Genomic DNA, 16,549 nt, shown 5'->3' with positions numbered 1-16,549 from the left:
TTTAGAATGGCCTCCGGACCGGTTCGGACCTGGCTGGTCCGGGTCCGGGTGGGGGGTATTTCTTTAAGGGCGGGAGGGCTTGCTTACCCCTCCCGCCTCTTTGTCCCCTCCAGCGCCCGTATGTCACAGAGTAACAGGGTGCTGGAAACCAGCCGCCCGCCCGCCCCCCCCCCCCGCTGCGAGCAGATTAAGCTAAAAGCTACCACTACCACTGCCGCCGCCGTCGCCCGCCAGCCCTCCCTCCCTCCCAGCCGCCCGCCCGCCCGAGTCCTCACCGATGCTGTTGAAAATAAAGAGAGGAGCTACCGAACAGAGCTCCTCTCGCTTTCAAGTCCTGCAGGCTACTAAGGCTTTGCGTGCGCGCATGCGCGCACCGCAAAGGACGCCAATTGCCGGAGGCCTGGTCTACCCGCCGGGAAAAGGCTGGGTAGACCGGGCCTCCGGCGATTGGAGGCCCGGTCTACCCGGCCTTTTCCCGGTGGGTAGACCAGGCCTCCGGCAATTGGCGTCCTTTGTCTAGGGTTGTGAGGGGGCTACCTTATGCCCCCTTCTCCTTGAATTAGAACTTGAACAATCAGTCACTCACTGTGACATCTTTTTTGCGGATAAAATCTCATATTTGGGCTGAACTGGTTTCCACAGTTACTGCAGAGTTTATTGTAGAGGTGTCCAGTAACTCCTCTTATAGGATTAGATTGGATCACTTTCAGTTTGTGACTCCTGAGGATGTGGTCAAACTGCTTCAGACAGTACATCCTACAACCTGTTATCTTGACCCTTGCTCAACTTGGCTGATTTCATCTGGTAATTGTATTATCATAGAGGGTCTGGTATATATTATAAATGCTTCCCTGAGGGAGGGCAGTATGACTCTTTGTCCTAAGGAGGCTATTATTAGACCTTATTTGAAGAAACCCACATTGGATCCCTTGGAGCTGGCTAATTACAGTTCTGTTTATAATTTTCCCTGGTTGGGCAAGGTGATGGAGCAGCTGGCCGCTCGGCTCCAGGCAGTCTTGGAGGAAACAGGTTATCTAGACCCATTTCAAACTGTCTGTCATGTAGGCTATGGGATTGAGACTGCCTTGGTCAGCCTGATGGATGATCTCCAATTGGCTGTTGACAGAGGGAGTGTGACTCTGCTGGTCCTTTTGGATCTCTTGGTGGCTTTCAATACAATTGGCCATGCTATTCTTCTGGGTCTCTCGAGGGAGGTGGGATTGGGTGGCACTGTTTTACAGTGGCTCCATTCCTCCCTCTCTGGTAGATTCCAAATGGTGTCATTTAGAGACTGTTGCTCTGCAAAGCGAGGTAGAGTATGGAGTTCCACAAGGCCCCATACTTTGCCCAACGCTCTTTAACATCTACATGAAACCACTGGGAGAGATCATTAGATGGTTTGGTACAGGGTGTTATCAATATGCTGATGACACCGGGCTCTATTTCTCCATATCAACTTCATCAGAAAATGTCATAACTTCCCTAAATGCCTGCCTGGAGACAGTCATGGGCTGGATGAGGGATTACAAATGGTTGAATGCAAATAAGATGGAAGTACTGACTGTGGGGGGTCGGGACCCGAGAGATGGTTTAGATCTGCCTGTTCTGGATGGGGTTACACTCCCTCTGAAAGATCAGGTACATAGCTTGGGAGTGCTCCTGGACCCAAACTCTCCCTGGTTTCTCAGGTTGAGGTGAGGCTAGGAGTGCTTTTTATCAGCTTTGGGTGATATGACAGCTATGTCCATTTCTAGAGGTAAATGACCTTTAAAAAGTGGTGCATATGCTGGTAACCTTCAGGTTTCACTACTGTAATGTACTTTACATGGGGCTGCCTTTGTATGTAGTCCAGAAACTACCATTGCTACAGAATGCGGCAGCCAGATTGGTCTCCGGGACAACTCAAAGGGACCACATAACACTGGTTTTAAGGGAACTGCACTGGCTGCTGCTATGTTTGCGGGTGAAATACGAAGTGCTGGTTATTACCTATAAAGCTCTTAACAGCTTGGGTCCAGGGTATTTAAGAGAGCGCCTCCTTTGTCATGAACCCTGCCGCCTGTTAAGATCTTCTGGAGAGATCCGGTTATGGTTGCCACCGGCTTGTTTGGTGGCAACCTAGGACTGGGCTTTCTCTGTCACTGCCCCGGCATTTCTTTCAACTAAATGTTGAGTCCAGGAGCTGGTGTTACAATGTGCAGCCCTAGTCAAATTGATATAATCAATAATATTTTCAAAGGGAATGGGGAGGACTGATTGAATCAGGTCATTCACTAGCTCTCGCCACCACTTCTGTGCATCCCCCAACTCCTGGAATGGACTTTTCAGCCTGGAGGGAAATGTGCAATCCTTGGTCATGCATGTCCTTGGATCCTTCTGTTGCATTGAACACAAGTATTGATTAATAATAATAATAATATTTATTTTCTTAAGTCACATATAATATTTATATCCTGAAGTCACATAATTACAATCTGATTATCAGGTGCAGAGCCTGACCGCCAGCAGTTCATGTGCGGCCGCGGTGGTGGCCCTGCTCACTCCGTCCCCCGCATCTGACATCAGATGTGGGGGCTAGCCATGCCCCCGCGTCTGACATCAGATGCGGGGGGCGTTTTCTGGCTCCCGAACGGAGCCCTGCGGCTCCATTCAGGAGTGTGTGTCAGGCTGGCGCTGTGGCCATTTAACTCTCGAAGGGGCCATGTGGCCCCTTCGGAAGCTAGTCTGGGGCTGGCGCTGCATTCTCAGCGCAGCCAGGAGCAGCTCCTCCCTACCTTAAAGCAGGGAAAAGCTGCTCCTGGCTGCGCTGCGAATGCAGCGCTGGCCATTTAATTCCCAAAGGGGCTGCGCAGCCCATTCGGGAGTTAGATTAGGGCTGGCGCTGCACTCTCAGTGCAACCAGTAGCGGCTCTTCCCTGACTTAAAGGCAAGGAAGAGCCACTCCTGGCTGCGCTGCGAATGCAGTGGCCATTTAACTCCCGAACGGGGGCCGCGCAGCCCCCATTCGGGAGCTAAACCAGCACCCCCGCATCTGACGTCAGGGGTGTGTGTCAGGGCCGCGAGGCGCGGCCTCTGATTGGGTGCGGCTCAGTTCTTTGAACCCGTTGGCCCAATGGTGGCTCCGCCCCTGCTGATTGTACTACAGTGCAGCTGTTCAAAGATTATTTTAGAGATCTTAGATTATGGTTATATCTTTATTATTTGATTGCATTGTGATTATAGTGATGATGACTGCAAGAGACTATGTTACCGGCATTGATCTTCACTTTATAACATAATACTATATCTTTAAAAAGCAAAACAAAACATTAAAGCCCACCCTCACCCCTTTAATTTAAAAGAAGATAGTAAATTCCTCTACCTTTTTCTTTCTTTTTTTAGTTGGACTGATTTTTGAGCCGCTCTTGAAAATTGCCGTGAAGGTCACTGATGAAATCTGGGGAGTTACCGTAATTTTTAAGCGTGGCATTTCTTCTGTAGAAACAAATTAGAATTTCCTGTTTGCAAGAGAAAAGGCAGTATGCCTTAAACAACCATCTCCTAGCAATGCTTACTGATGTAAAGATGAAGGACTTGTCTTCACAGATGCATTTTCCCTTGGATTTGTTATATATCGCTTAAAAAAATTTCAACTATGTATGTGAGGCCATAAGGAACTTAGAAATTTAAAGTTGCCTTAAACTTTCTTACCTGGACTCTGCCTACCACAGGAATAATTGTGTGATATCTTACTTTAAAACATGTGCATCCTTTTCCTGTTTCATTCATGAGATGCCCAAAGCAACTTACACTTTAAAAAAAAATCATAATTGATACTTTAGAAATATTTTGTTTTTTATTTTGATAACAGCAGGTAACACACATTCTAAAGGAAAGAAAGGAAAAACAAAGGGATAGCAGATCAACACTAACCAGGCCACAGGTTAGTTAACCTAGAGAGAGAATTCCAGGGCTATGCAAAGAAGGCATTAATGTACTGTATTTACAGCAGACATATTTAAAATTGTATTGATTAGGAACATCCCACCTTTCTTTCGATCAATAAGAGCGTCCAGTATCTTGGCTGCACACTGCTCTCCTATAGCATTGCCATTGATATCGATTTCCACTAGGTGGTCTGAATTCTTGATTAGACTAGGATTAAAAATGTGAAATTGAACATTGCTACATGTTAAATCTTTATATTTGTACAAAAATCTAAACATTTTAATTTATTTACTAGGGATGTGCGGTTCAGTTCGGATCCGAACCGGTTTGGATTCGGAGGTTCGAATCTGGACCGAATTGGGCTCTTTCGGTCCGGATCCGGACCGAATCTGGGCCGGTTCGGAAAATCCGAACCAGTTCGGATGTCCCTTAGGCTTCTATTGACTTGCATTCAAGTTTAAAGTGTGTCCTCCATTTTGTGGCTCCTTCCTGCAACTTTTGCTCCTGGCATCCATTTTGTGAGGCTATTTTTCATGCATTGCATTGGCTGTGCTACTGATCCTTTGATTGGCCAGAATGAGTCTTGCGCTCAGGTAGGCTGCTTGGCTGTTGCACTGTTGAGACCTGGCAGCCCTGTTGGCCCTGTTGGCCGGGGGGAGTGCAAAGGTGGGGGCTCCCAAAGGAGGGAATTTCAAAACTATATAAACCCAAGCCTCTTGCCTAGAAACTTCTCTTTGGCTGCAGTTGTGGGATCATCATCTGAGACCCTTGCTTTTGCTGCTGGTGTCTGTGTGAGTCCCTGACTGTGTCCTATAGTGTGTGTCTTTGTGTGTGTCTCTCTCTCTCTGTGTTGTTGTGCCACCTTCCTTTTGTCCATCTGCCCTGTGTCTGTCTGTCTCTTCTCTTTACTTACTTTATTTTTTTCTTAACTTTTCCCAACTTTTCCTGTTGTACTTGTTTTTCTTCTGTTCTCTCCTCCTTTCCCCACCCTCCCTTTACCCTTTCTCTCTCTCTCATTCCTCCTCCTTTTGGCTTCCCCTCCCCCACCCATCTGCATTGCTTTCATTTATTGCTGTTTGTGCCTTGCCTGGTTTGTTTTTGTTCCACCTTTTGATTTTCATTCAATTTGATTATTTATTGCTTCTGTGTTAATTTATATATTTGCTGCTTTGGTGGTTGGTTTGATTGTTAATTAATAATTTGTGCCATTGCCTGTGTTGTTGCTGCCTGAGTTCTGTTTCTTTTTGTTCAGACTGAGGATTTAGTTTATATTATTGTTGCAATTGATTTATTGTCTTTTTTGCTTCTCTGAGTGGTCTTTCTTAGTTTTTGGTTGCCCCCCCCCCCCCGAGATTTCCTGACCTTAGTTGCTGGCTGTGTTGTTCTTATATTGATTTAAATTGGGTTTCTGCTTTTGTTGATTCATTGGATTCTGATTGTTAATTTGTTCCCCTCTGTGTGGCCCTGCTCCTAACTTCCCCCTCCCTCCCATCCAGAAACCCACCACCACCACCTCCACTCCTGCCCTGCCCCCTCCCACCCAGATTGTTTCCCTAATCCTCGCTGCTGCCTGCCCGAGTTCCACTTTCTTTAGGATTTTAGTTGTGATCAGTATCTTTGGTTCTGGTTTTGTTGTGTGTGTCCCTTCCTCCCTGTTGTTTGTTGGTTCCCTGCCCCCCCCTCGAGACTTTCCACCAAGTTTTGATTCTCTTAATTGGTTTAAGGTTTTCTTTGTTTAACTTTGCATATTGGTTCGTTTGATTCATTGACTGTTCCCAGATTGTTCCCCCCTTGCCACACTAACCCCCCGGAAACACACCCTCTGGTCTCTCCTCTTCTTGCCCCCCTGACTCCCGTCCCTTTACATACCCCAGACCCCTTGCCACACTAACCCCCCAAAACACACCCTCTGGCCTCTTCTTGCCCCCCTGACTCCCTTTACATACCCCAGACCCCTTGCCACAACACACACCCTCTGGTCTCTCGTCTTCTTGCCCCCCTGACTCCCTTTACACACCCCAGACCCCTTGCCACACTAACCCCCCGGAAACACACCCTCTGGTCTCTTCTTGCCCCCCTGACTCCCTTTACATACCCCAGACCCCTTGCCACAACACACACCCTCTGGTCTCTCCTCTTCTTGCCCCCCTGACTCCCTTTACACACCCCAGACCCCTTGCCACACTAACCCCCCGGAAACACACCCTCTGGTCCCTCCTCTTGGGACCGCTGCTGCTGCTGTCCTCCCCCCACACCTGAATCCCCCCTCCCTGCTGCTACATCACAGCTCCCCCCCTCCGTGCTGCTCCTCCTCTCTTCTCTCATTCCTCCATCCCTTCACTTCTTCCTCCCACAGCTGCAGCCACACAGTAGCCTACCACCTCTGACCTCACCTGGAGGTCCCTGCCATCGGGTTTTTTTTTTTTCTTTTCTGAAAGTTGCTGTTCATTTCATTTGTCTCTGCTTGAGGGTGAGTTGAGCGACACAAATAGTGTTGTCTCCTCACTTCTGCCCCTCCATCGTTGACCTACCCCGGCTGCCTGTGCCTCGTGCAGCTGCCCTGTCTGTGTCCCAGCCCAGGGTGGCTGGCTGGCGGCAGCGCATCCGTGACCAGCAGTGTGCGGCAGGAGAAGGACCGGAAGAAGAGGGGTTAGTGCGTGTGCAATTGTGCACCTTTTGTTGCCCCCTTTCCCTCCCTAGCTAGTTGGCGGCCGGTTTTAAATAGGGACACCCCTATTTTGAAATGCATTTGTGTGTGGGGAGGAGGGAGGGGCCCTTGGAGATGTACTACTGTTGTAACCTGTGTCCTGTCTTGCTTGATGAAGAAATTGCTGCTGTGTGTGTTGTTGCATTGCATGCAGGTGGTTTTCCAACAGGTTCCCCAACACACCACACCCCAGGTCATTGTGTGTGTAAGATATATGATGATGTGCCATCATGCCATCAAGTGCTGCTTGCTTGCTTGCCTTGGGCAGAGTGAGTGGGTTCTTCTCTCTGTGAAAGTGTAATTGGGTTCTGAAAGTGCAATTTGGGTTTTGTGAAATGGAAAGTTCCTAAATAGGCTCTGCATTGCAAGAAGGTTGATGCTTACCCCACAGCAGCAGCATTACTTGAACCCTCCCCCCCCAAACCACACACACTGTGTTCAGTTCACCAGAGAAGGTTGTCCCGGGCTGATTTCAGTTACGTTTTGAAGGTATATGATGATGTTCCATCATGCCATCAAGTGCTGCTTGCTTGCTTGCCTTGGGCAGAGTGGGTGGGTTCTCTCTGTGAAAGTACAATTGGGTTCTGAAAGTGCAATTTGGGTTTTGTGAAATTGAAAGTTCCTAAATAGGCTCTGCATTGCAAGAAGGTTGATGCTTGCTTACCCCACAGCAGCAGCATTACTTGAAAACCACCCCCCAGCACAACACACTGTGTTCAGTTCACCAAAGAAGGGTTTTCTTCCTGGGGTCATTTTAGTTATGTTTGGAAGATATATGACGATGTTCCATGCTGCCAAGTGTGCCATCAAGTGTTTGCTGCTTGCTTGTCATGGGCAGGCAGAGTCAGAGTGGGTGGGTTCTGTGAAAGTGCGACTGGGTTCTGGAAGTGCAGTTTGGGTTTTGTGAAATTTAAAGTCACTAAATAGGCTGCATTGCAAGGTTGATGCTCCCCCCACAGCATTACTTGAAAACCACCCCCCAGAACCACACTGTGTTCAGTTCACTAAAGAAGGGTTTCCTTTGATTTGCAGGTTCCCAAGCTTTGACTGCGTCCCTCCCCCCACCCGGTAGGTGCTGTGCCCTCCCCCCATCCATTCTCCCCATAATAATAAAAAGATTTGCCCCCCACCCCACGACTACTCCACCCAACTGCCCGTGCCACCCACCCCAGGGGTCCACCCTTTCCCCAATTTAAAAACAAACAAACCCAGCCCCATCTCCCCAATTGGCTTAACACCCCAATTTCAAAAGGTTACCCTCCCCCCTCAATTCAATTGGCTTCCCCCCCCTATCAAAAAGTCTTCCTTTCAAAAAAGTCTCCCCCAATTGGCTTTTTCAAACCAAATCTCCCCCCGCCGCCTCCCAATCAATTGGCTTTTTTTTTTTTTGCCCCTTCCAACCTCCTCCAAATTATTTTCTTGCCCCTTTTGGCCTTCCTCTTAAAGTCTTCCTCCTTACCTAAGCATGTCTGAGCAACGTGAGTGCCGTTTGCCGGCCAGGCCACGCATAAGGTTGCCAGGCAGAGGACGTGGGAGAAGCCAGGAGCGGGGTGCACCTGCGGCGCGGAGAAGGATTTGGAGAGGACGCGGGGAGCCTGTGGATCCCCGCTCCTCCCCATTGGACAAATCTTCGCCCCAGCTCCGAGTTTGGTCCGCAGGATTGATTTCCCCCCGCCTGCTGCTGGCAATCGCGGCAGGGGCATAGGCACTGGTAGGGCTGTGGCGGGTCCCTCCTCGGCGGCAACAGGTGCTGCTGGGGTACCGCCAGTGGTTGTGGTGGAGGAGACTGTGGATGTGGAAGAGCAGGTAGAGGGTGGTGAGGATCGTGCAGCCAGGTTCTCCCTTCCTCTGGGGCCCTTTCCCCGAGCCCTTTCGCCGCTCAGTGGGGCCCCCCCTTGTGAAGCCCACCACTCTGGGGAACGGTCTGCCCAGGTGGTGGAGGAGAGGCCTGCCGCTCCTCTGCCTGTGGAGCCAGGCCCTTCCTCTCATGTGGAGGACAGAAGGGGCGGGTTGGGTGGCAGCAGTGGGCAGGCAGCAGCAGCCGCCCCCCCCCCCAGGACTGCAGCCACCCAGAGAGAAACGGCCTAGGACAGTGCCCAGGGCGCAGGAGGCCAAGGGCAGTGGTGTATGGGTGCATTTTGAGTTGTCTGAAAATGCCCCACCCCATGCCCGCTGTGTCCACTGCAGGATGCAGGTCAGCCGTGGCAAGGATCCTGGGCACCTGGGTACGACACTCATGTGGAGGCACATGGAGCGTCACCACCCAGGTCTCCGTGGACAGGCTGGCAGCGCTAGTGCACCTTGTGCATCTGCCACTAGGGCGGACAGCGGCAGTGTGCCTGCACCAGCCAAAAGGCAGGCTGCACTGCCAGTCCAGCGGTGGACACAGTTCTCAGGCAGCCAGCGTACTGTTCGTGTGGACCATCATCACCTCACCCGCCTCATAGGGGAGATGATTTCCACCGATGACCAGCCGTTTCAGGTGGTTGAGAACTCCGGCTTCCGCCGGATACTCCAGTACCTGGCTCCCGATTACGTCATCCCCTCAAGGACCACATTCAGCCGGAACGTGGTCCCCTCCCTGTACCGCAAGTGCAGGGAGCTCGTGTCGGCCAGGCTGCGTGCGGCTCTGGCGGGCAACAGCGTGCATTTCTGGACCAGTGTCAGTGGGATGCACGCTGCTTTCCTGGCCCTCACTGCCCACTGGTGGGGACCGGAGAGTGAGGGGACCTCCTCGGGCGATGCTTCCGGGTCCAGTGCGGCTCCCGCTGCACTACGGCACAGGTGGGCCGTTCTGCACGTGGAGATGATGGACATGAGGCACACCGGGGAGGAGGTGGTGGCCGTACTCGACCGCCAGATAGAGGAGTGGATTGGTGGGTATCCACAATTCTCCAGGGGATTCATTGTCACAGACAATGGATCCAACGTTACCGCCGCTGTCGAGACAGTCATGGGCTGTGTGAACATACGGTGTATGGCACACACGCTCCATCTGACCGTCAGGGACGCCCTCGGCCTTAAGGAGCTCAAGGCGTCCCAGGAGAAGGGACGCCCGCTCCTAGGTGCTGTTGCTGCCACGGCCACGCTTGTCGAGAAGGCTCGCAAGCTGGCTGCCCACTTCCACCGCAGCGAGAAGTCCAGGAGACTGCTTCGCCAGAAGCAGGATAACCTTGGGCTTCCTTGCCATCTCATCCCTACGGATGTTGATACACGGTGGAACTCCACCTTCCTCCTGTTCCAGCGCCTGTTGGAGCAGGAGAGAGCCCTTGTCGCCCTGGTGAGGGATGAGTCCTTGGACGTCTGCGACCTCTCGAACGCAGAGTGGAAGCAGATGTCCGAGGCGGTGTCGGCACTCGAGCCCTTCCAGTTTGCCACGAAGGGCTTGTGTGGCGACACCACTCCCTTGAGCCAGGCACTGCCCACAGCTATGGGTCTGGATAAGCTGATGGGCGAACTCCAGATTTCTCTGACCACACCAGAGGGTCGTGCTCTGGCTGGGAGGCTGAAGTCTGGGGTTGACAGGCGGTTCGTTGGTGAGCTGGGAGACAGGGAGGAGTATGTCCTCGCTTGTCTCTGTAACCCAGCCATCAAGGGCAATGCCGTGAGTGCCGACGAATTGCCCAGGGGAAGGGACATCCTGGTACAGAAGGTGAGGGAGGAGGAGGCCGCTAGGGCCCTCAGAGACCAGGATGTTGGTAGTGGTGCAGGGGCAGCCCCCGCTGCCCAACCCGCACCCAGCAGCAGCATGGGTGGCCAGCTGGCGTCAGCTTCCCCTTCCCCTCCCTCTTCCCAGTCCAGCAGCGTGGCATCCCAGGCAGCGCCATCGCAGCAGCCAGTTGCTCCCGCCGCGAAATCTGCCCAGTGGTTTCAGCGGGTCTGCTATGGCACTTTGCCTGGTATGCGGGAGGCTCGACCTGCCAGGTCCCCCTCCAGTGCTGAGCAATGCGTTGCGCAGTACTTGGAGGAGCCTGTGGAGGAAGACGGCGTGGACTGCGCACAGTTCTGGGCGACCCACCGCCAAGTCTGGCCGGACCTGGCGGTGGTTGCTGTGCGCCTCCTCTCTTGCCCCCCAACCAGTGTCCAGAGCGAGCGGGTGTTTTCACATGCCGGGGACGTGGTGACACCTTCTTGCTCCCGCTTGGACGCTGGTCTGGTGGAGCAGTTGGTCTTCCTCAAGGTCAACCTCCCCCTTCTGGGCTACCCCAAGCTGGAGTTTGAGATGGGTGAGTGATTACCGTGGTTGCCCCATGGTTGGTCACCTGCCTGGCTCAACCTCTGTGCTCATCCCTACCCTTCTACCTCTAGCTGAGCTGATGTGACGGATGCTGAGCCGTGCCAGCCAGTCGCAGCGTGTGCTGTGCCCACGCAGATGCAGTGGTAGGAGTAGTAGTAGTGCTACGACTGGTCAAACGTTTTCAACGCCCACGCCCACCTAAAAAGAAACCCAATGCTTGCTGACCAGCACAGACCCTTATCTCCACCTGTCAGCATTTGGGGACCTGGCGTGGGCACGGCACACACACACCCAAAGTAGCACAGCCCTAATAGTACTAGACTCAGCGGCAGCGGCAGGTATACGTTCTAATGCAGTGTAAATATGTAAATATTAGTATGTAAATAAACATGTAAATAATTTTTTCTTTAAAATCCCATGTTAAAATCAACCCTCAAAATTGTGCAAAAGAAAAAAAATTGGTAACAAAGGGATAACAAAATGAATGCTGAATGAATTGATTTTATTGAAAATGTTACCAAAAATCATGTGTGGGGGGCTTGGTTTACATGAAAAAAAGAATTTAATATTTTTTTTCAATGGAACGAATGAATTTTCATCTTGTTTTCTTGATTGTGGTCACTGTTGATGTTGGCTGATGGCGAAAAAACAAAAACCATCAGAATAGCAATGAACTGGCTGCCAACACAACATATTGATTGATAACTATGCAGGGGAGGGAATTGGGTCTGTGTGTGTGTGTCTGTGTGGTGTAGGCTGTTTCTTTCTGTTGTGTGTCTGTCTGTCTGTGTGAATGGATGCCTAGCACTGTCTGTGTGTGTGGATGCTTTCTGTAGTGTGCTGTCTGTCTGTGCTGTGTGTCTACATGTTTTTTCCCCCTTCCCCCCCTCCAAGACTCCCTCCCCCCCATGCCTCCCTCCATCCCTCCCCCCATTCTCCCTCTTCATCACCATCCATCCTCCCTTCCATGCCCACCTCACCTGCCCCCAAACCCCGGTCTGGCAAGATGATGAGAATCTGGTCTCTCCCACCGAAACACACACATGATCACGTGTGTGCATAATATGTGGCTGACCAACTCTGAGCCGGACCCTCCTCCCCCTTCAATCCCCTCTGCTACATCTCTCTCCCCCTCCAACTCCCCCTCCCCTTTCCTCCCCCCTTCCCTCCCCCCCCAGCTAGCAGCGCGCACACACACACACACACACACACACACACACACACACACACACACACACCACCTGGTGGCAAACACCAGCACACATGCACTCACACTGGTGCCACCACCTGCCTTGGGCCTCTCTGTGTCCTTGAGCAAATATGTGGTGGACCAGAGAACCATGTATTTCAAGTAAGGCAAAAGGCATGCACTCACTGCGCACACACGAAGAAGAGGTGAAGACAAGAGACTACTAGAACCAGCAGCAGCAGATGAGTGTTGTGTTGTGTTGCTTGCCAATGCCATTGCCCATGCTCAATCTGCTGAAACTAAACTAACTATCATCCTCACACGCAGCTCAGCTCAGCTGCACTCACTGCACTCACTACACTAGACACTACAGCTGGTGGTAGAAGATGTCCTGGATTTTAACTTTCAAATCTGTGCTAGGATTGCCTCGCCTCCTCCTGCCTGTAATTGTGCCCTCTCCCCTTGCAGTTGTGTCGTGACAAGTTGGTGTGCGTGTGCCGTCTACTTAGCTCTCTTCTTGTTGGCTTGGCTTGCTAGGCACTGGCTGGCAGCAGCTGTTGGCTGTGTGCTATGCTCAGGCTGTGGTGCGTGTGACTGGCAATGTTGGCGTAGCAACACTGGTTGTGGGGGTAGTAGTAGTAGTAGTTGTTGTTGTTGCTGGCTGGGCTGGCCTGTGCTGACTCTGCGTGCTTGGTCTGGTTTGGATCGGTCCCTCTGGCCTGCCTGGATGCAGATGTAGGGTGTGTGTGCATCATCCATGGGGAGGAGGAGCAGCAGAGCAGAGCAGGTTGGCTGGCTTCTGTCTGTCAGGCCTCAATGGCAGGCACTGAGCGAGGCGGTGGCTTCTTTGGGCATCACATCATCCATCATGCAGAGCAGCAGATCTGCTGCTCTGCTCCGCCTCCTGCTTCTTCTCTGTGTGTATGCTGTGCTTAGTGTGCTGCTCCACTGCTGGCTGGCAGCAGCAGCAGTGGCCTTTTTGTTAGATCAGAGAGTTGGTGTTGTCTCTCTGAGTGTCATCTTAGTTGTTTGGGTAGGTGGTAGGTAGGTATTAAGGTGTTAAGTGTTAGGGCACCCAGAGAGAGGGGCAAAAAAGCTGGGGTGGCAATTGATGGGTGCCCCTAGCATTGTTGGTGGATGTCTTGAAAAGGAAAAAAAAAAATCCCATTGGCTAGAATGGGGATTTTGGGCAGCCCCGTACCCGCCTCTGTGAGGCAGCAGCACCCCCAAAGTGGGTCTGGGGCCATGGCAAAAATGGCCTCAGTCCCTCCCGGCAATCCCCGTATAGATAGGAGTGATGGGTTTTTTTTAATTAGGATTTCCTAAGGCATTAAATAACTCTCTCTCTCAGAGCTTGCTGGCTTTACCTTTCACCCACTGACACACATTCTATTCTTTCCAATTAGATAGTTATTTAATGCCTTAGGAAATCCTAATAAAAAAAACCATCACTCCTATCTATCCGGGGATTGCCGGGAGGGACTGAGGCCATTTTTGCCATGGCCCCAGACCCACTTTGGGGGTGCTGCCGCCCCACAGAGGTGGGTACAGGGCTGCCCAAAATCCCCATTCTAGCCAATGGGAATTTATTTTTCAAAAATTCACCAATAATACTGGGAGCAACCAATTGCCTTAGGATTCGTGGGGTGGAGGACACCCATGGGTGTCTACCACCCACCCCAACCTTTTGCCCCGAAGTGCTCCACATGGGGAGTTATGGGCAAAAATTGAAAATATTTTTAAAAATTGTAAAAAATCAGAGGAAGGTCCAATCGATTTGAGGTTTGGATGGTAGGTGGAACACAAGGTCAGCTTTAATTCTAGCTACTTTTCGAGATCCGAATCAGTCCGAACCAGTTCGGATCCAAACCGAACCAGGGGGTGGTTCGGACAAAACCAAAACCAAAACCGAACCACCCCCTGCCGGTTCGGACCCGGTTCGGATCCCAACTGAACCGGGCAAACCGGTTTTGTGCACATCCCTATTATTTACTGGATGAAAAAATATGGCTGTATATTTATGTTTCTTTTCTATGGGCATTTGTGATTATAGATACAACTTTTAATACCTAGGATGATTGCAAAAATTTAGCAGCAAATAATGTCATTGTCAGGAACCTATGCTAGAAAGCATAAATGCATTATTTTGCTTCTTACTACTTAGATGGAGAGAACTAGGTCTACTATTTGATTAGGACTACCATTGATCACGATTTAAGTCACTTCACAGCAGGACAATTGTAATGATTTAAATCACTAACCAGGAAGATTCTATTTAATCATCATTTTCTAGTAAAAGTACACTCTTGTTTAATATACCCTTAATACTTATTCAGGGATAGATGTAGATTTCATTTTTAGAAGGTAGGTACATACTATAATAGGTGCACACATCTCACAATGCTGTTTCATTTGGGCAACCAGGCCTTGCATTTCTTTGTTGCACTGTTTGCATTTTGCACACATGCCTTCCTTATCCACAGGTACAGGAACTTCATTAAAATATTTCAAATGGGGTATTTTTTTACAGCCTGCTGCCATGATAGGTGTTTCCCTTCTACAATGGAGGATATATAACCTGTGATTGGGACAAATGTCTTTGCACTTTGGAGTGAGGGGCAAGGGCTAGAGAGAGAGAGAGAGAGAGAATGAATGTGTGTGTGAGAGAGAGATGTAAACCACCTGCAGAATAGGACTGATGAGGTCTGTTATCTCTCATCCCCAAATACTGCTATTAACATGTTCATAGCATATAATTAGGAGTTATGACTAACATTCATGATTATATTTTTAACCTAGGTTCTTTTTTTATAAATTGTTTTTTTAAAATTAAAATCCAATTTAAATACAAAAAAATCCAATTTTTAAAAACTAAAAAAATATCTATTTTATCACCCCTGCATTTGATTACATTTTAGTTTACTAATCACATTTCAATCATAAATTTAATTTATTAAATTTGCATAGGACTAAAAATAACGTTGAGCAGTGCAGCCAGTAAGATTTCCAGATGTTGTTGACTATAACTCCCATCACCCCAACAGCAATGGCCTTTGGCTAGGGATGCTGTGAGTTGTAGTCAACAACATCTGGAAATCTCTGTTACAGGGAACATTGGTGTTGAGCATGTCTTTGTTTTTAAGATAGTCTATGAACTGTACTTTCGCAGATATACCCTGCACACTGATATAACCTGCACCCCATGAAAAATTAGCATTTTTGTAAAAAAAACAAAAACCCAAACCTTGTATATCCCACACCTGTGCTCTCCCACACTGGCATAATTAATCTACAAGCCAACTCTCTGATGAAACTGAAGGGGCTGATTCTGGCAGTGGGTGAAGGAAGGAAGGAAAAGAGCAAGCGCACACCTTGGAAGAGGGAACCGCAGCGGCACCAACAGGCAGAGGCACTCTTAACCCTGGATTTCCGGACCAAGTCCAGGGCCTCCACATCCCCACGAGGCCCTCAAACAAATCATCTTTAGAGACAGAGGAGAAAGGGGGGGGGGTATGTGGAATGAGAACTTGTTAAGTTCCGTGTTGCAATGTTTCTGCGAATGCATATTTTCATAAATATACCTGTTTTAAATTTTTACTTTCTTGTGAGTTCAGTTGCTGTTTGTGCCCTCAATAATCCATGTTTTAAAAATACTGTGTGTGTGATGGGGTGTGTGTGTGCAGGGGATAGTGCAGGGGATGATGTTTAACTTCCACTGCTGTGGGTGGGAGGACACCAGCAGGCTGGGAACTGCCAAAGGCCTTTAGGTCCAGGCTCCAAAATTACTTGGGTACACCTCTGCCAACAGGAGGTAAAGATGGAGCAAGCAGTGGCCACGAGCTGCAGCCTCGCGGTAAGAAAGAGAGATGGGACAATTGCACCTTCCTTTCTGAAAATTGCTTGCTAGTACAGCAGTGCTCATTTAAAAGAAACATATAGCTCACGTCTATATTCCTGCAAAAGAAAGAGGAAGAAAAATAGAAGGGGGGGGGGAGTAGGAAGGCTGAGCAAGGAGTGAGAATAAATTTTATATAACCTGCACCCACTTAGATCCCTGCACTCCTCCTCACAGGAACACACCTTCCTGAATGAGACTGAAGGAAGAATGTATCTTCTAAAACAAACAACTGCATATAGCAGACACCAATAATAATAATAATAAATAATAAACTTTGTTAGCTGCCCCATAACAAATTATATTAATCCCTCTAACTGAGCAAATATGCACCTTTAAGGTGGTGGTTTTCTTATATGTAGCAGGAGGAGAGTAACTACCCCTATCCAACCCCTGCATAGCATTTTTCCAGTGGCTGTAAGGGATGTACACGAAGGCGGAGGGAATACCTTTAAAAGTGGGGAAGAGTGCTCTTACCCCTCCCACCATGTTTCCCCCACTGGCACAACACTTTAAAAGGGTCTGTCGGAGCAGCAGCATACCTCCCTGCTGCCCTGTTGCCTCATCGGACCAGAAGTGACTGGAAATACCTGA

The 16,549-nt window shown here is 49.8% G+C and overlaps 1 protein-coding gene across 9 annotated transcripts in view; it reads right to left on the bottom strand.

The window, feature by feature from the left end:
- Nucleotides 1-16,549, bottom strand: part of LOC128352189 (uncharacterized) — a 41,675-nt gene that overhangs the window by 2,730 nt on the left and 22,396 nt on the right. For 3 of the 9 annotated variants that reach the window (XM_053312521.1, XM_053312519.1, XM_053312520.1), the window contains exons 9-11: nt 4,028-4,134; nt 3,362-3,474; nt 522-2,376 (exon numbers count right to left, since the gene is read on the bottom strand). In XM_053312521.1, coding sequence (XP_053168496.1) covers nt 2,119-2,376; nt 3,362-3,474; nt 4,028-4,134 — 478 coding nt within the window. In that variant the 3' untranslated portion in view covers nt 522-2,118. Of the gene's footprint in view, nt 1-521; nt 2,377-3,361; nt 3,498-4,027; nt 4,135-11,352; nt 11,506-15,431; nt 15,542-16,549 lie in introns of those variants that run through there. The other 6 variants (XR_008320253.1, XR_008320254.1, XM_053312522.1 and 3 more) reach the window with 4 other exon arrangements.

This window comes from Hemicordylus capensis, chromosome 3, assembly GCF_027244095.1.
Source record: "Hemicordylus capensis ecotype Gifberg chromosome 3, rHemCap1.1.pri, whole genome shotgun sequence".
NCBI classification, from domain to species: Eukaryota; Metazoa; Chordata; class Lepidosauria; order Squamata; family Cordylidae; genus Hemicordylus; species Hemicordylus capensis.
The sequence above is the reverse complement of the archived record's forward strand: the minus strand, read 5'-3'. Positions and strand labels throughout refer to the sequence as shown.